At 40.6% G+C, this 12,358-nt stretch overlaps 1 protein-coding gene across 1 annotated transcript in view; it reads right to left on the bottom strand.

Moving 5' to 3' along the window:
- HIVEP1 (HIVEP zinc finger 1) overlaps positions 1 to 12,358 on the bottom strand; it is an 82,650-nt gene that overhangs the window by 46,757 nt on the left and 23,535 nt on the right. The window contains 1 exon segment of the mRNA XM_015854580.2: positions 8,003 to 8,056. Coding sequence (XP_015710066.2) covers positions 8,003 to 8,056 — 54 coding nt within the window.

The following is a 12,358-nucleotide window of genomic DNA, read 5'->3' as shown; positions in this document are numbered from 1 at the left end:
AATAAGAGCTCTGGCAAAGGGAGTAGAAAAAGCCTTACACAACAGACCCTTCTTTTAGAGCTAAATGGTGTTGTTCACTTGACAAAAACAGGAAAAGTTGATTTGCTGGAAATGTGGAAACCAGGAATGTCCCAACCACGGAAGCTCATTCTTCTGTGCCAGAGGTGGGAAGGTTGATCTCCTCCAGAGTGTTTGCTTTGGAGGTCTGCAATGGTCAAGCTCACTGAATGGCTCAAAGCTCTTTCCCCATCCTTGCTTGCCCTTTTCCACAGATGTGAGAGGGTAAAAAAAGAATACACATGTGTACACACACTTCTTGGAGATACCTACAAAAGACTCCATCAGGTCAGCCTAGAACATACAGCTACCAAAAAGATATACTGTATCTAATTCGCTGTTCATTTATACATTCTATTTTTTCCTTTAGAAGAAGACTGAAGGAAATTATCAACTCCGTGAACTGAAGGATTATCTGGAAAGTACCAAAACCACAGTCATTACTCATACACTAGAAAGACTACAAAGAAGCTAACAAGCAAAAAATTTTGCATTTCCACAGCTGGCTTGCTCTCCGTTCACATCAGCTAAAATTAGCAATCCTAGTGCATTTACAACACACACGTAGGTATGCCACTTGAATTAGCTAGTTTGTTAGCTCAGCATCCTCCCACCACAAAAATGAGCTTGTTCTGACCTCATGTTGCAAGAGATCCTTCCATTCACTATAGCTGGGCCAATATGAAGATGGTAACAGTGTCTGTGTACACAGCTATCAATTTAACAACATACTGTATCTACTTTGGAACAGCCTCTTCCCATTTACTATCAGGAAGATTCTCTAAACTAAAAGTAATAACAAAACAAAGGAAGAGAAATAACAGATAGACATTGCCCCACAACCCAGGAGGATTACAGGAACCAGCAAATTCACTAGGTTAAGCTCATATTCTCATAATGTTTCTTAGTGTAAAGAACACGTAGACCTCTCAGTTTTTATCAGTTATCCTACACAGACACTATGAGGACATCAAAACGTATTTAACTATTGAACACAGAGAGAAATGGGAATAAATGATATCAGAGACTATTTCTGCTCCCAGAGAAAATCAGCAGTTTTCTCACTGTCCTTCCTAGGCACAAAACCATGCACTGAATGTGCCTGAAAGAACCTTTGAAGCCTTGCTATTATAAGCAGAATACAATATTCCCTTAATGTGCAACCATCAGAGATTTTAGGAACAGGTTGGACTTCATGAAAATGTGAGATCTTGTATGACTTGAGTTCCAGATATCAAGAGTTCCCCCATTAAGCCAATCACTGCCTGAGCTGCTGTAAATATTTGAGGAAGATAATTCAGTCTTGATTTAAAACTTTACAGTTCAACGTACACAGAACAATTTAAACAAATTACCTCTCAGACACACGTATTGACATGTTTTAATGGAGATATAAACACTATGAAATCAGACACAGTGTAAATGCACAACTGAATTGCATGAAATAGCACTGTTAGCTGTCATTTTGAACATTTGGAAGTAAAATGTAGGTAGGTAGCTCTGGTGTACAGCAACACAAAAATAAAAAGGCTGGCTAATCCCCTCACCAGCATTAAGTAGCAAACAGGACTGTGCTGTAACCTGCAACTTCTGAAGATTATATACTTCCATTTAGAGGAACTACATTTCTAGCCAATGTGGTTGTTGACGATAAGGACAGAAAGATGAAAAGAATCAAATACGACTTTGGCTCTCAGTTATATTTCTAGTCCAAAATGTAAGTTTCATACAAATACAAAATGGAAAGAAAGAGTCTGGGACTAACAATAGTACACATAACAAACAAACAAACAGGTCTCACATGCAAATCCACATGAAAAACCCTGGGAAACATTTGTGGAAGATGAGACCACTCTAAGATGGTAAATCAAAACGCTTGTTTACTGCCCCATTTCCTTTTACTATTATTATTGTTATAATTTTTAACCTATCCCTTTTTTATTCCATGCCTGGCCTAGTATTAGATATGGAGGTTGGTGGCCCTGCACGTAGCTGGGGGGGTTGGAGCTTGATGATCCTTGAGGTCCCTTCCAACCCAAGCCATTCTATGATTGTATGATTTCCCATCTCCCCTGAATACTGGGATGAAAGAACACAACCCTGATCACAGCTGAGAAACTGTGAGGCAGGGTACATCACTAGCATGCAGTGTTCCCACCTGCTTTTTGGCAGGGAGTACGGCAGTGGCAGGAAGAAGGATAAGGAGCGCCTGCAGGGATGGGAGAGGAGGGAAGGGACCTGGCTGCTCCTTTGAGGCCAGATGGTAGGCCAATAAGAGTCAGCTGTAAGCTGGGACGTGGCTACATAAAAAGGGTACTCAATCTTATGATGTATGCAGCATTTTGATTAACTAGAGTGAAGGCTGGCGTGTTTTTTAATCCTGTATTTGAAACTCCCCTCGTAATTTTGTCAGTAACTTGTGCATTTAACAAGAGGGATGGTAAGGAGGTTTTGAAGGACTCAGAACATACAAAAATATGACTACAGTCCATCTGCAGCAGAACCTACATTTCTGAACTAATGTCTCCTGCTTCCATTTACAAAGCCAAACTTCCTCCCCTAAATCTCAGTGCAGTGCAATTTACTAGCAAAAAAACCACTCTAGTTAAAAAAAAAAAAATAGCAGATGGGCAAACAATGTAAAGGGCATTTGATTTCTGTTGCCTCTCCTCCATGCCAATATGCTTCTTTGAAGGGGCTGTAAGTGTGGGAGGGGAACATATGTGCAAGTAGATTGTGCATCTCTGAGAATGCTTGCTGCTGGTAAGTAATCTTTCTTTATCATTTCTTTCCGTGGTAGTTCAAATATACCTTTGCACCATGAATGGTTTCACACTGCTAAGTGCCATCATAAGCCAGTGAATGGTGAACTTCATAGCTCTGTAAGCTATTACTGACTAAAGAACCACTACGCCAAATGCCAAGCCTGTCTGTTAAGGCTTAAGACTGACTAGCACCTATCAAAAGAGTGGACAGTGGCTTCAGGTACCTTTTAGACAAAAGCTGGAAATATAGGGTTTTCTGTTTTTTTTTTCCAATGCCACCAGTGAACTGTTTGGACTTTGCTGGAGTCCAAACCCTGGCTTTGGATGGTTATATCTCTAGTTTCTCAGCAAATGTAGGTAAGACCCTGCTGCCATTTATACCAGCACAGATCAAAATAAGACAAAACTCTTGACCAGTCAAGAATGTTACTATGTCTAAGGCTGCAAGTGCAGAGAGTACTACTAACATTGAAGCATGAGGCTCCAGAAGGAGAACTATTTGGGTGAAACTCCAATACAGTCTTAGGGAGAAAGTTGTGGTGACTCTGGAAGAGAACACTATCATCAAGACAGATGTGCCACAACAGTTTGGACTTCTGAATGTGGCGAGGGCAAATTGGAAACCCACCTTCACAGACCAAGCAGTGAGTAGCAATTCTAAGTATCTAAAAGGGAGGATTCATGAGAATATACAGCATCGTGTTCAAATTACACTATGGAGCATGTCCAGCAGAATTAAAAATAACTGGAACTCCCTGAAAAACTTGAAAGCGTTCAAGTGTGAAAGAATAGAAATGTGGCTGACTGCTGATAAAAAAGACTGAAAATTGCTTTTTCCTTGAAGCTAGACAGAGACATACCTACCAGTCCTGGGAAGAGATCAGGAGAGGAGTTCAGCAGATGTCTGCGTACCATTAGAGGGACTGGAAGTCTGTGTCCAGGATGAATTTGTTACACTGCACACAGCTTGCATTGAGGGTTAGCAAACTGTTTACAACTTTATCTGTTGAAGAAACCGGTACTTGAAGTCTACCCATCTCAGAAGAAAGTAAAAAACATGAGTAGAGATTCAAACAAGAGCAATAGCTTATTTAAAGGGATGAATTGATACCTGACAAACAACCATGACAGCCTGCAAGTCTAAACTGCAACAAAGCCGAAGAACACACACACATCCCCAGATCATCCCATCAGCCATCACCACAATGGAGAAGCAGAATAAGTACACCTATGTTCCCTGTGATATATCAGGTAATTTATCAATGATAGGTTTTTTTTTTCAGCAACACAGCAAGAAGTAGCCATCAAAATAACACAGCTTAATCTGAAATTGTACTCCTAAGAGGCAGAGAGCTTGTGGGATAGGTGGATATTGTGGAGTATATGCAAGGTCACATCAACTCCATTGAGTTCCACTGTACCGAGTGTCTGTATGGGATCTGCAACCCCTCTTCATGGCACATCCTGGTGTTGCTGGAGTTTGTCACCAACTTTAGTTCCCTTAAAAAATTCAGAAGCAGAGAGAGATTTAGCAGTCCTAGCATTGCTGGTGCCAAGTATTAAGATAACTAGGTTAGTGCTACTAGCCCTAAATTAAAATCCTATGACAGTGCTTGAGGAACTGATGTCCCTAGGATGCAGCCTGTTGTGATAAGCAGAGAATTGCTGCAATGCATAAAGAAGAAAACAAATGCTTACAGTGCTTCATAATGACCTTCAGTGGCTGAACTGGTTCAGAGGATGACCATAACAGAAGCCTCTGTGGTAACCACAAGGATCTGAGAAGACTTGACTTTATCAGATAGTCTGGAAGGGAGAAGACAGAGAGACTTTCTTGGGATGGATTTGTTAGGAGGCGGCCAGCAGTAGATCAAAGCCAAAGCAGATTCAGTTAACTGCTTTCCAGACCATGATACGCAGATGGGTCCCACATCAGAGAAAGCTTTCATTGCCTTCACAAGGAGAAAATGCTGGTTGTTCAAGATAACCATCCCTTCCAGGTTTTAAAGGACAACACACAGAGCACTCACAAGAAACAAGACTTTCTCTGTCATGTCAACAACAATCACAGTTGAAGAGATGCTGATGTTCTCCTACTAAAAATTCATACTGGCAACTGGGCAATTACAAGAAGATGAAATGATGAAAGACTTATCCACCTTACACACTTGATGAGCAGGAAAAGAGGGTGGAGCTGGTCCCTATAGAACACATTCTTGGTCTCAACTTGCAGGCCACTTATCTACAACCTGAACATATTTACGGACTATCACTCTCTCTCTATATATATACACACATATATGTATTTATATATATCTTTCAGTTGCAAATTCATACTAAGTAACTGAATTCTGCTAACTTCAACACCGTCTGTTTCTTTACTGTCTTTGTGTTTAATAGAGATCTATTTCAATTTTCACTTAATTGGATTATTACAGCTAATGACAAAATGCGATGCATTAAATACATATCTTTTTGGAGTCAATTAAATTCATCTTAAATCCCACACATGTATAAAGTTATGACTGATCAATGTACAATACCAGTCAGCAGAAAACCCAGTATGGCTGAACTTACAAAGAATTCCTCCCCACAAACACGCTACACGTTTAACAGCTCCAGTACTGACAGCACAGTATTTAATTTGCGATAAAAATAAACAACCACACTTAAGGTGAACCTGTATACATTGGATTGTGATTAAAATACCTTACGTGAGCATCTTCACAGTTTAGTTTACTGTTTAGCTCAAAACATACCTTCCTTCTTTTCAGTGGCTTTCAAACATATAATTTAATTTACTTCACATAACAAAAAATAAAAATCAATTTAGACACTTAAGAAAGTGATAAAAATGACAAAGGATATTTCTCAGTGGAAAAGAAAAGGTACAAAGTAGCTGTATCATTCCAGACATTTCTGTACCAATTTTATATATGTATAAAATATATTTTCAACAACTAGTCATACAAATTTAGATTAGGAGGCAAAAACTAAGCCATAATCTTTCTGCCTCCTGAGCCCCTGGAAGGTGTGTGCTATCATCATGCAAATCTTTGCAACCCAGTCCCTTTCAGAGCACGGTGGAGAAGGTTTCTTCCTTTGTGTGGGATCACAAAGATTGTACTCGTGCACAGCTGAGAAGAAAATCCTGAAAATAGAGGTTAGTTAATCTTCAGCTTGAACAAGTCTATCACAAAATAAATAAATCCAGAGAAATATTACTTCTTTAGGACCAACATCAACAAGAGCAGACAGTAATACTTCACACACTGAGCCTTTATGTTTGGTTGACAACGCTGCTTACCTATGATACACTAAACAAAATACATCACAAGCCTATTCAGTTTAAAGCCTTGCTTCTTGGAAAGTCTCTGTAAATATTTAGAAGGCTTCTTTTATCCCCTAGCCACATACTTTTTTCTCCTTCACATTTTACAGAGGAATAAAGCAACATCATAGTCTTCGTACCCATTCAAGACAGTCTGTATCAAATCTTCTTTTGAAAAATTAACTCAAACGTGAGTCTGGAGAGAAGAAAGCTGAGTGGGATATGGACAAGTTTTATGAAAACACAAAAGCAGCTGGAAAGGTGAATGCTGAACTCTTATTTAACAAATCAGACAATGTTTGAACCAAAGGACACTTGTTATAACTAGTAGAAAACTGGGAGAGAAAAAGATAAAATAACGTACTTTCTTAATGTTATTGGTAGTGAACTCCTGCAATTCATTGCCAGAGAATGCTGAAGGCAAACAGCACTGAAAGAAAAAGATTCACAGTAACACGTCCTAAAAGGGATGAGGCAGGACATCCCAAGGACGGCCTAAGGGGAACAGACTGCAGAGAGTGGCCAAGCTGAGGTGCTGTCCTCAATCTGTATGCCTTATTGCCTATGCTGGAGGCAGAATGATGTGTCAAAACGGACCCTGCTGGGATCCAGCAGGGTATTTCTTTTGTTCTGTAGCATTCAGCAAGTTTTTAAATTCACTGTTTGAAAAGGTAAAATGCTTTGAGTCCAGTATCAACAATTTAACAACACTGTTCACAGATGTGTCAGAGGTCAGAAGGACAGGTCACTAACACGAGCACAATGAATATCTACATAGAACAAGATAAACCAGTGAAATGTGGTACTGATAGAGGCAAGTACAGCATGCTGGACCCACCAGACTCAGAAAAGCGAGGCTGTTGCTCAATGACACCAGGTCCAATCACCTGTGAAGCTGAAAATGTATTCCCAGTAGGCACAAACACTGAGAGCACACATATGCACCACATTCATACACAAACCTGACTGGACACACAGATTTGACACCGAGTTGTTTCCCTGCATCCTCCCATGTGACCCCTTTCAAGTACCACACCTTTAGTCCAAAAGGTGACCCATACAGCTACTCTCTATGGCTCATGATGATGGGTTTCACATCTGGACACAGGGGCTGTGGCTCTGCTATGACGGCCCTGGGAGGGTACTGAAGAGAGTCTACTTTCCTCAAGTCCTTCACTGGAATTCTCACCTTCCCTCATGCACCTGTGCTCCTCTGGGCTTGTGGAGATGAGTCTTCCATGACTTTGCCCAGGGGAACCTGGCCAGGGATTATTTGGTCTTCCCATGCTGCTTCTCTTCACTCCTTTGTGGGTGCACAGATGAGCTTTATCACATAAAACCTAACAGGTACTCCTGCAGTCAGCCAGCCTTGAAATACAATGACTTTTCACCAGCTTTCTAAGCCCTAACACACAGATTTAATCTGTCACAGGTCAACTGTTTCTTAAAATAGCCTGTGAGGATCAATCTCCCTTCAGCATCTGTTAGAGATCATCATATATTGCTTGTCATAAACCAAATATGGTTATTAACGATTAGGTAAATCATATTATGAAGTAAACTGTTAGTATAGGGCTTCAGTCAATAAACTCTGCAGCTTCCAGTGCTATAGCTTCAGCAGCCTTATCAAGGTCAATACAGCTACTCAAGTGGTTAAAACAAAGCTTTTGTGCCTCAGCAAAATTGGGGTGTTACAGATCACAGCACCTGATCTGCAGTACACACACCCTGGGCTCCATCCAACGCCCACAGCCCAATGGGAGTCTTTTCACTGATGCACAAAAGCTTTTGCATCAGCCTGTAGAATCACAATGTGCTTTTTCTATTTTGTTTTGATTTTGCTTATTACCTCTTTGTTGGTCTTCTTTTCCATTAAGTTGTTTTTGTGCTTCTTCAATTTTATCTGCAAGAAAGAGAAGTAATTATTAAAACATATTAGAAAAGAAGCAAGTTTTGAGAAAGTCATTTATCGAAGCCTGTCTCGAACTAGCTGTTTATATTTAGGAATAACACCATTCACACGTAAATATGCAGTACATTATGAGTAATACCGCCATATAAAATTTCATCATGTTTTACCAGGAAGGCTATTGACATGTTAAATTACACGGAACAGCAGTGAGAAAAGCAATGGCATCAGATCTGCAGTCAACAGCTAATCCCTCTGTAGCTTCATACCATCTGTAAGAATTTATGCAGTCAGGGGACTCTTCGGAATAGGTATTACCATGCATTACAGAGTATTTTAATATGTGCACGGAGTATTTTAATACGATTTTGAAAAATGCTGTTAGAACAAGACAATGCAGCATTAAGCATGGTGATATAAACAGCAAATGGGATTTGATACACGAAGTGGCCACATGGGAGTGGTGGGGGGGGATGAGCAGCAGCCCAGTTCTCGTTCCTCTGCGAAACCACCCATACATAGTTCATGCACACACAGCAGGAGCAAAAAGCAGCCTCCAGCCTTTACGCTCACTGTTCTTAGCAAAACGCCTGCTGCCCCCAAACTCATCAGCGTAGGAGAAGGAATTGTGTTCCTGCTGTTGTCACACAGCAGATCTTGCCGGGAGGAGCAGCTTCATCCTGTGTGTGCGCCTGTGCTTATGTGTGCAAAGGAAGAAGCAATGAAAGGAGCAGCTGGAATTGAGCTAAAATTTAAGAACTGTTTCTTTCTGGTAGCACACGGTCCTCTGAGAGGCATAAGGAAAAAGAGGTCACGTTGACAAGGACGAGGAGCAGCAGCACTGTGGTGTGACAGACCAGGCCCTGAGCTTGGAACGCAGCTTTCACACACATCACTGATATCTCCCAAAACGCCTGTGAAGTATTTCTTTTATTGGGTTGCAGTTTTTATGAAATTAAATGGAAAGAACAGAAGAGAACTGCAATCACTCTCAACATCTCTGACAGTACTGCTCCAGCTCAGGAAACACTGGGCTTCCCAGCTGCCACAATGAGGAGGATCAGGATGGCTCCACACAGGCCTCACCTCTCTTCACCAGTGGGAAGGCTGTTACTTGATCTGTCCATTTACTCACCATTCTTATGTAATGCAAGATTACAGTCCTTTCTTTGAAATACTTGAAATAAGTGGTTTTAAATGACATCTCCAATGTTTATGAGCTGAACCACTAAAGGAAGTTGGAACCACTCGTTTTCAGTTAAAGCCCCAAATTGTTTTCCCATTATATTAAAGCAGAACTAAAAAAAAATGCAACTAAACCAAACCCTTCTCATAGGTTTTAAGACTGAGTTCAGCACACTCCAGTTCTATGTTTCTGTCTTTTAAATCTAGCTCCAGGTTCTCACTGAAGCTCGGTAACTCCTCTCCTGCACACAGAGAATGAAACAAACTGACCCACACAAATGGCTACAGGGCAGAGTCCCACAGCTGAGCTGCTGATAAGAAAGAATACCACCACGATTTTAGAAGTCAAACTCCTTCCTTCCAGTGCTAGCAAAACGTATACGCATAATGAAAGCAAAGCTTCTCCTATATGTAGCTTTCTAAACCCATATACTGGCCACTGAACATAAACACACAGCAACAAAATGTAATGGGATAATAGTGGGAAGGTTCAACCTCTACTGCCATACCAATATCCGCCTCTGACGTTGTGGTACAACATAGTAACACAAGAGGCATTACTTCTGGAGCAGCCCTTGTTTTTTTTGTTTTGTTTTTTAACGGAGAAAGAGCTCGGACAATTTCTAACAAAAACAAGAAGAAACAAACAAAGCATCTTGTATATACGTATGTCACTAATGCTTTACCAACAAACTAATAAACAAACATGCAGACTGGTTATCAAACTCTTTTCCCCTCTGTTTAGAAATATATCTAATGCATCAGGGAGCGCCTGGCTCTTGAGAAGATGCAAAAGATTTGTCACAAAAATTTATACGCAGCTACGAAGACAAACGCAATTTCATTATTAAAAGTATTATCAGCATACCTCATGTAAATGGCACCATAAATCCATGTGTTTAAATTCATAATCGTTCTATTTTATACAGACAAAATTATTTACATATTTTGGAAGAGTGCTACATTAGATTGCCAGAAAGATAGAAGTACTTTGATCTCCCAAATCGAATTCCCTCTTATTTCAAAAAATGATGAAAAAAAGAGAAAGAGTTTGTATCAGAAACTGCTGACTGCTCCTCTGCCAGATTAATTCCAAACCAAAAACCACAGATAACCGAAACAATAACCAGGTAACCACACGCTTGGTATATAGCCAAATAGTCTCTTATACTTCATGCATTTCCTCAAACGTTTTCCTCAATGAGTGACATCTACTGTGTAGGTGTTTTCCTACCTGTAGAAGCGTTTTTGTGAGGCATGAATATTACCTGCAAAAAGCACTACAACCTTGTCATGACCTTTATCAGATGGCTGCCCCTTCTTACCAAGGCACTGGGGCATGTTTCACAACCCAGCTCCAGATACCATACAGGTGGCTGTCTCCTCCATGTCTGAAGATTTAAGCTGGAAGAAGAACCAACTTACATTGAAATGCCACTGAACTGGAGCATGCAAGAGTATGAGCCACTCAATGAAGTCAAATGTACTTCATTTGCTTTTTGCTAGGACAACTGAAAATAATATAACTAACAGAAATTCCTGGTATGCTGCAGTTGCAGCTCCCTCTTTATTGCCTGTACAATGACAGAATGTCCCTGGAGGCATTTGAGGCAAGGCAGGATGACCATGATTTACCTAATCGTTAATAACCCTGGACAGCATCACCTGGTGGGTAGTAGACCTGCCCACAGTAGTGGGCTGGAACTGGGTGATCTCTAATGTGCCTTCCAATCCAAACCATTCTGTGATCCTATAACAGTGCCTTGGTAGACTGTGGAGTCTTGTAAGACACATTCTAACACTGCCAGTAGATGTTCTGCTGGAGTGGCACACATCTAGAGCAAACGATGAGCATGTGACACACAGACTCTTATTTAAGGGAGAGGACACTTGTCATCAAGTGCTCACTAGACAGGAACGATAATGAAATCATTGTGCATTCAGGATGTGAAGAGATCAAAGATGCCACATCACGTAACAATCATGGAGTGAGCTCGTGATTATCAGAGGCAGGTGCATACCACAAAACAGTAAAGTGTAGGTAATCCAGTGTAATAGCAATATATATAAAATACAGTGGCACAACATGGGTACAAAGAGGAAGAGAAGAAAAAGAAAAGCCAGTGAGTGCCTGTGAGATGTAGCAATTCCCTATTAAGCCTGGCTGTAGCTGCAGACACCCACGAGCTGCAGCACTGCACCAACACCTCCCACCTACTCCAGCTGTCTGTCTGTCCTGGCTGCATTCAGCCCATCCTCCTGCAGCAAGACAGTTCAAGTACTCTACAGCAACAGTGCTATATTTCAGTCTAATTGCCTATGCTACGAATGCAACTTGCTCAGAACCATCACAGCGCCACTGATATCACACTCCATCCAAACAAGACATGCACTTCTATGACAGCATTTGCAGCTAAGGACTAGCTTTTCTTTCTCTGGTTTTAAAGGTTTTCATGCTACTGTCCAACACAGCTCAAGCAGCAAATGTTTGCTGCACAGAAAGAACAGTGAATTCCTTGGGGTTTTAAATATATAATGTAAACGTGCTTTCTAGGAACGTCCGAAAGGAGATTTACACACAAGAAAAGATGGTTGCTGTTTTCTATGTCCCCTTCTATGGAAGATCCTTAAGAGGATACCAATAGATTGAGTTTGAGATGGTAGGGCTGTGATGGATGAAAAATAATATGGGGCAAATCTGTACCAGAACTTTAAAATAAGAAATTAATATATATATTTATTTGCCTCAACTGTTGGGTTTTTACATTCAAATATTTAACCGAAACAGCTGGGAGGAAAATTGTCAGCATTTCTTTTCCCTTCAGTTAAAGGCAAGAAGAACTCTCAGACCTTACGCCTGAGTCATCCTAAAAATACCTCCAGCAAAACAACTTCAGATGACAAGTGTTTCGTGCGGCTGTCTAAAGAAAACCCACTCTCTTACCTTTCTTCATCAGATGACATTTGAAACATAATTCTAAAAGATGCTTTGCGTGTTTTCAGTGGACACAATGGAAGATATAAATCAGTTTTTCTCTGTTGGATTACTGAGAGAGAACTGCTCAGGCCAAATATTCCTCAGTTAAAGTGCATTAATGTAATCACGCTATG

Source organism: Coturnix japonica, chromosome 2, assembly GCF_001577835.2.
Source record: "Coturnix japonica isolate 7356 chromosome 2, Coturnix japonica 2.1, whole genome shotgun sequence".
In the NCBI taxonomy this organism is placed as follows: Eukaryota; Metazoa; Chordata; class Aves; order Galliformes; family Phasianidae; genus Coturnix; species Coturnix japonica.
The sequence above is the reverse complement of the archived record's forward strand: the minus strand, read 5'-3'. Positions and strand labels throughout refer to the sequence as shown.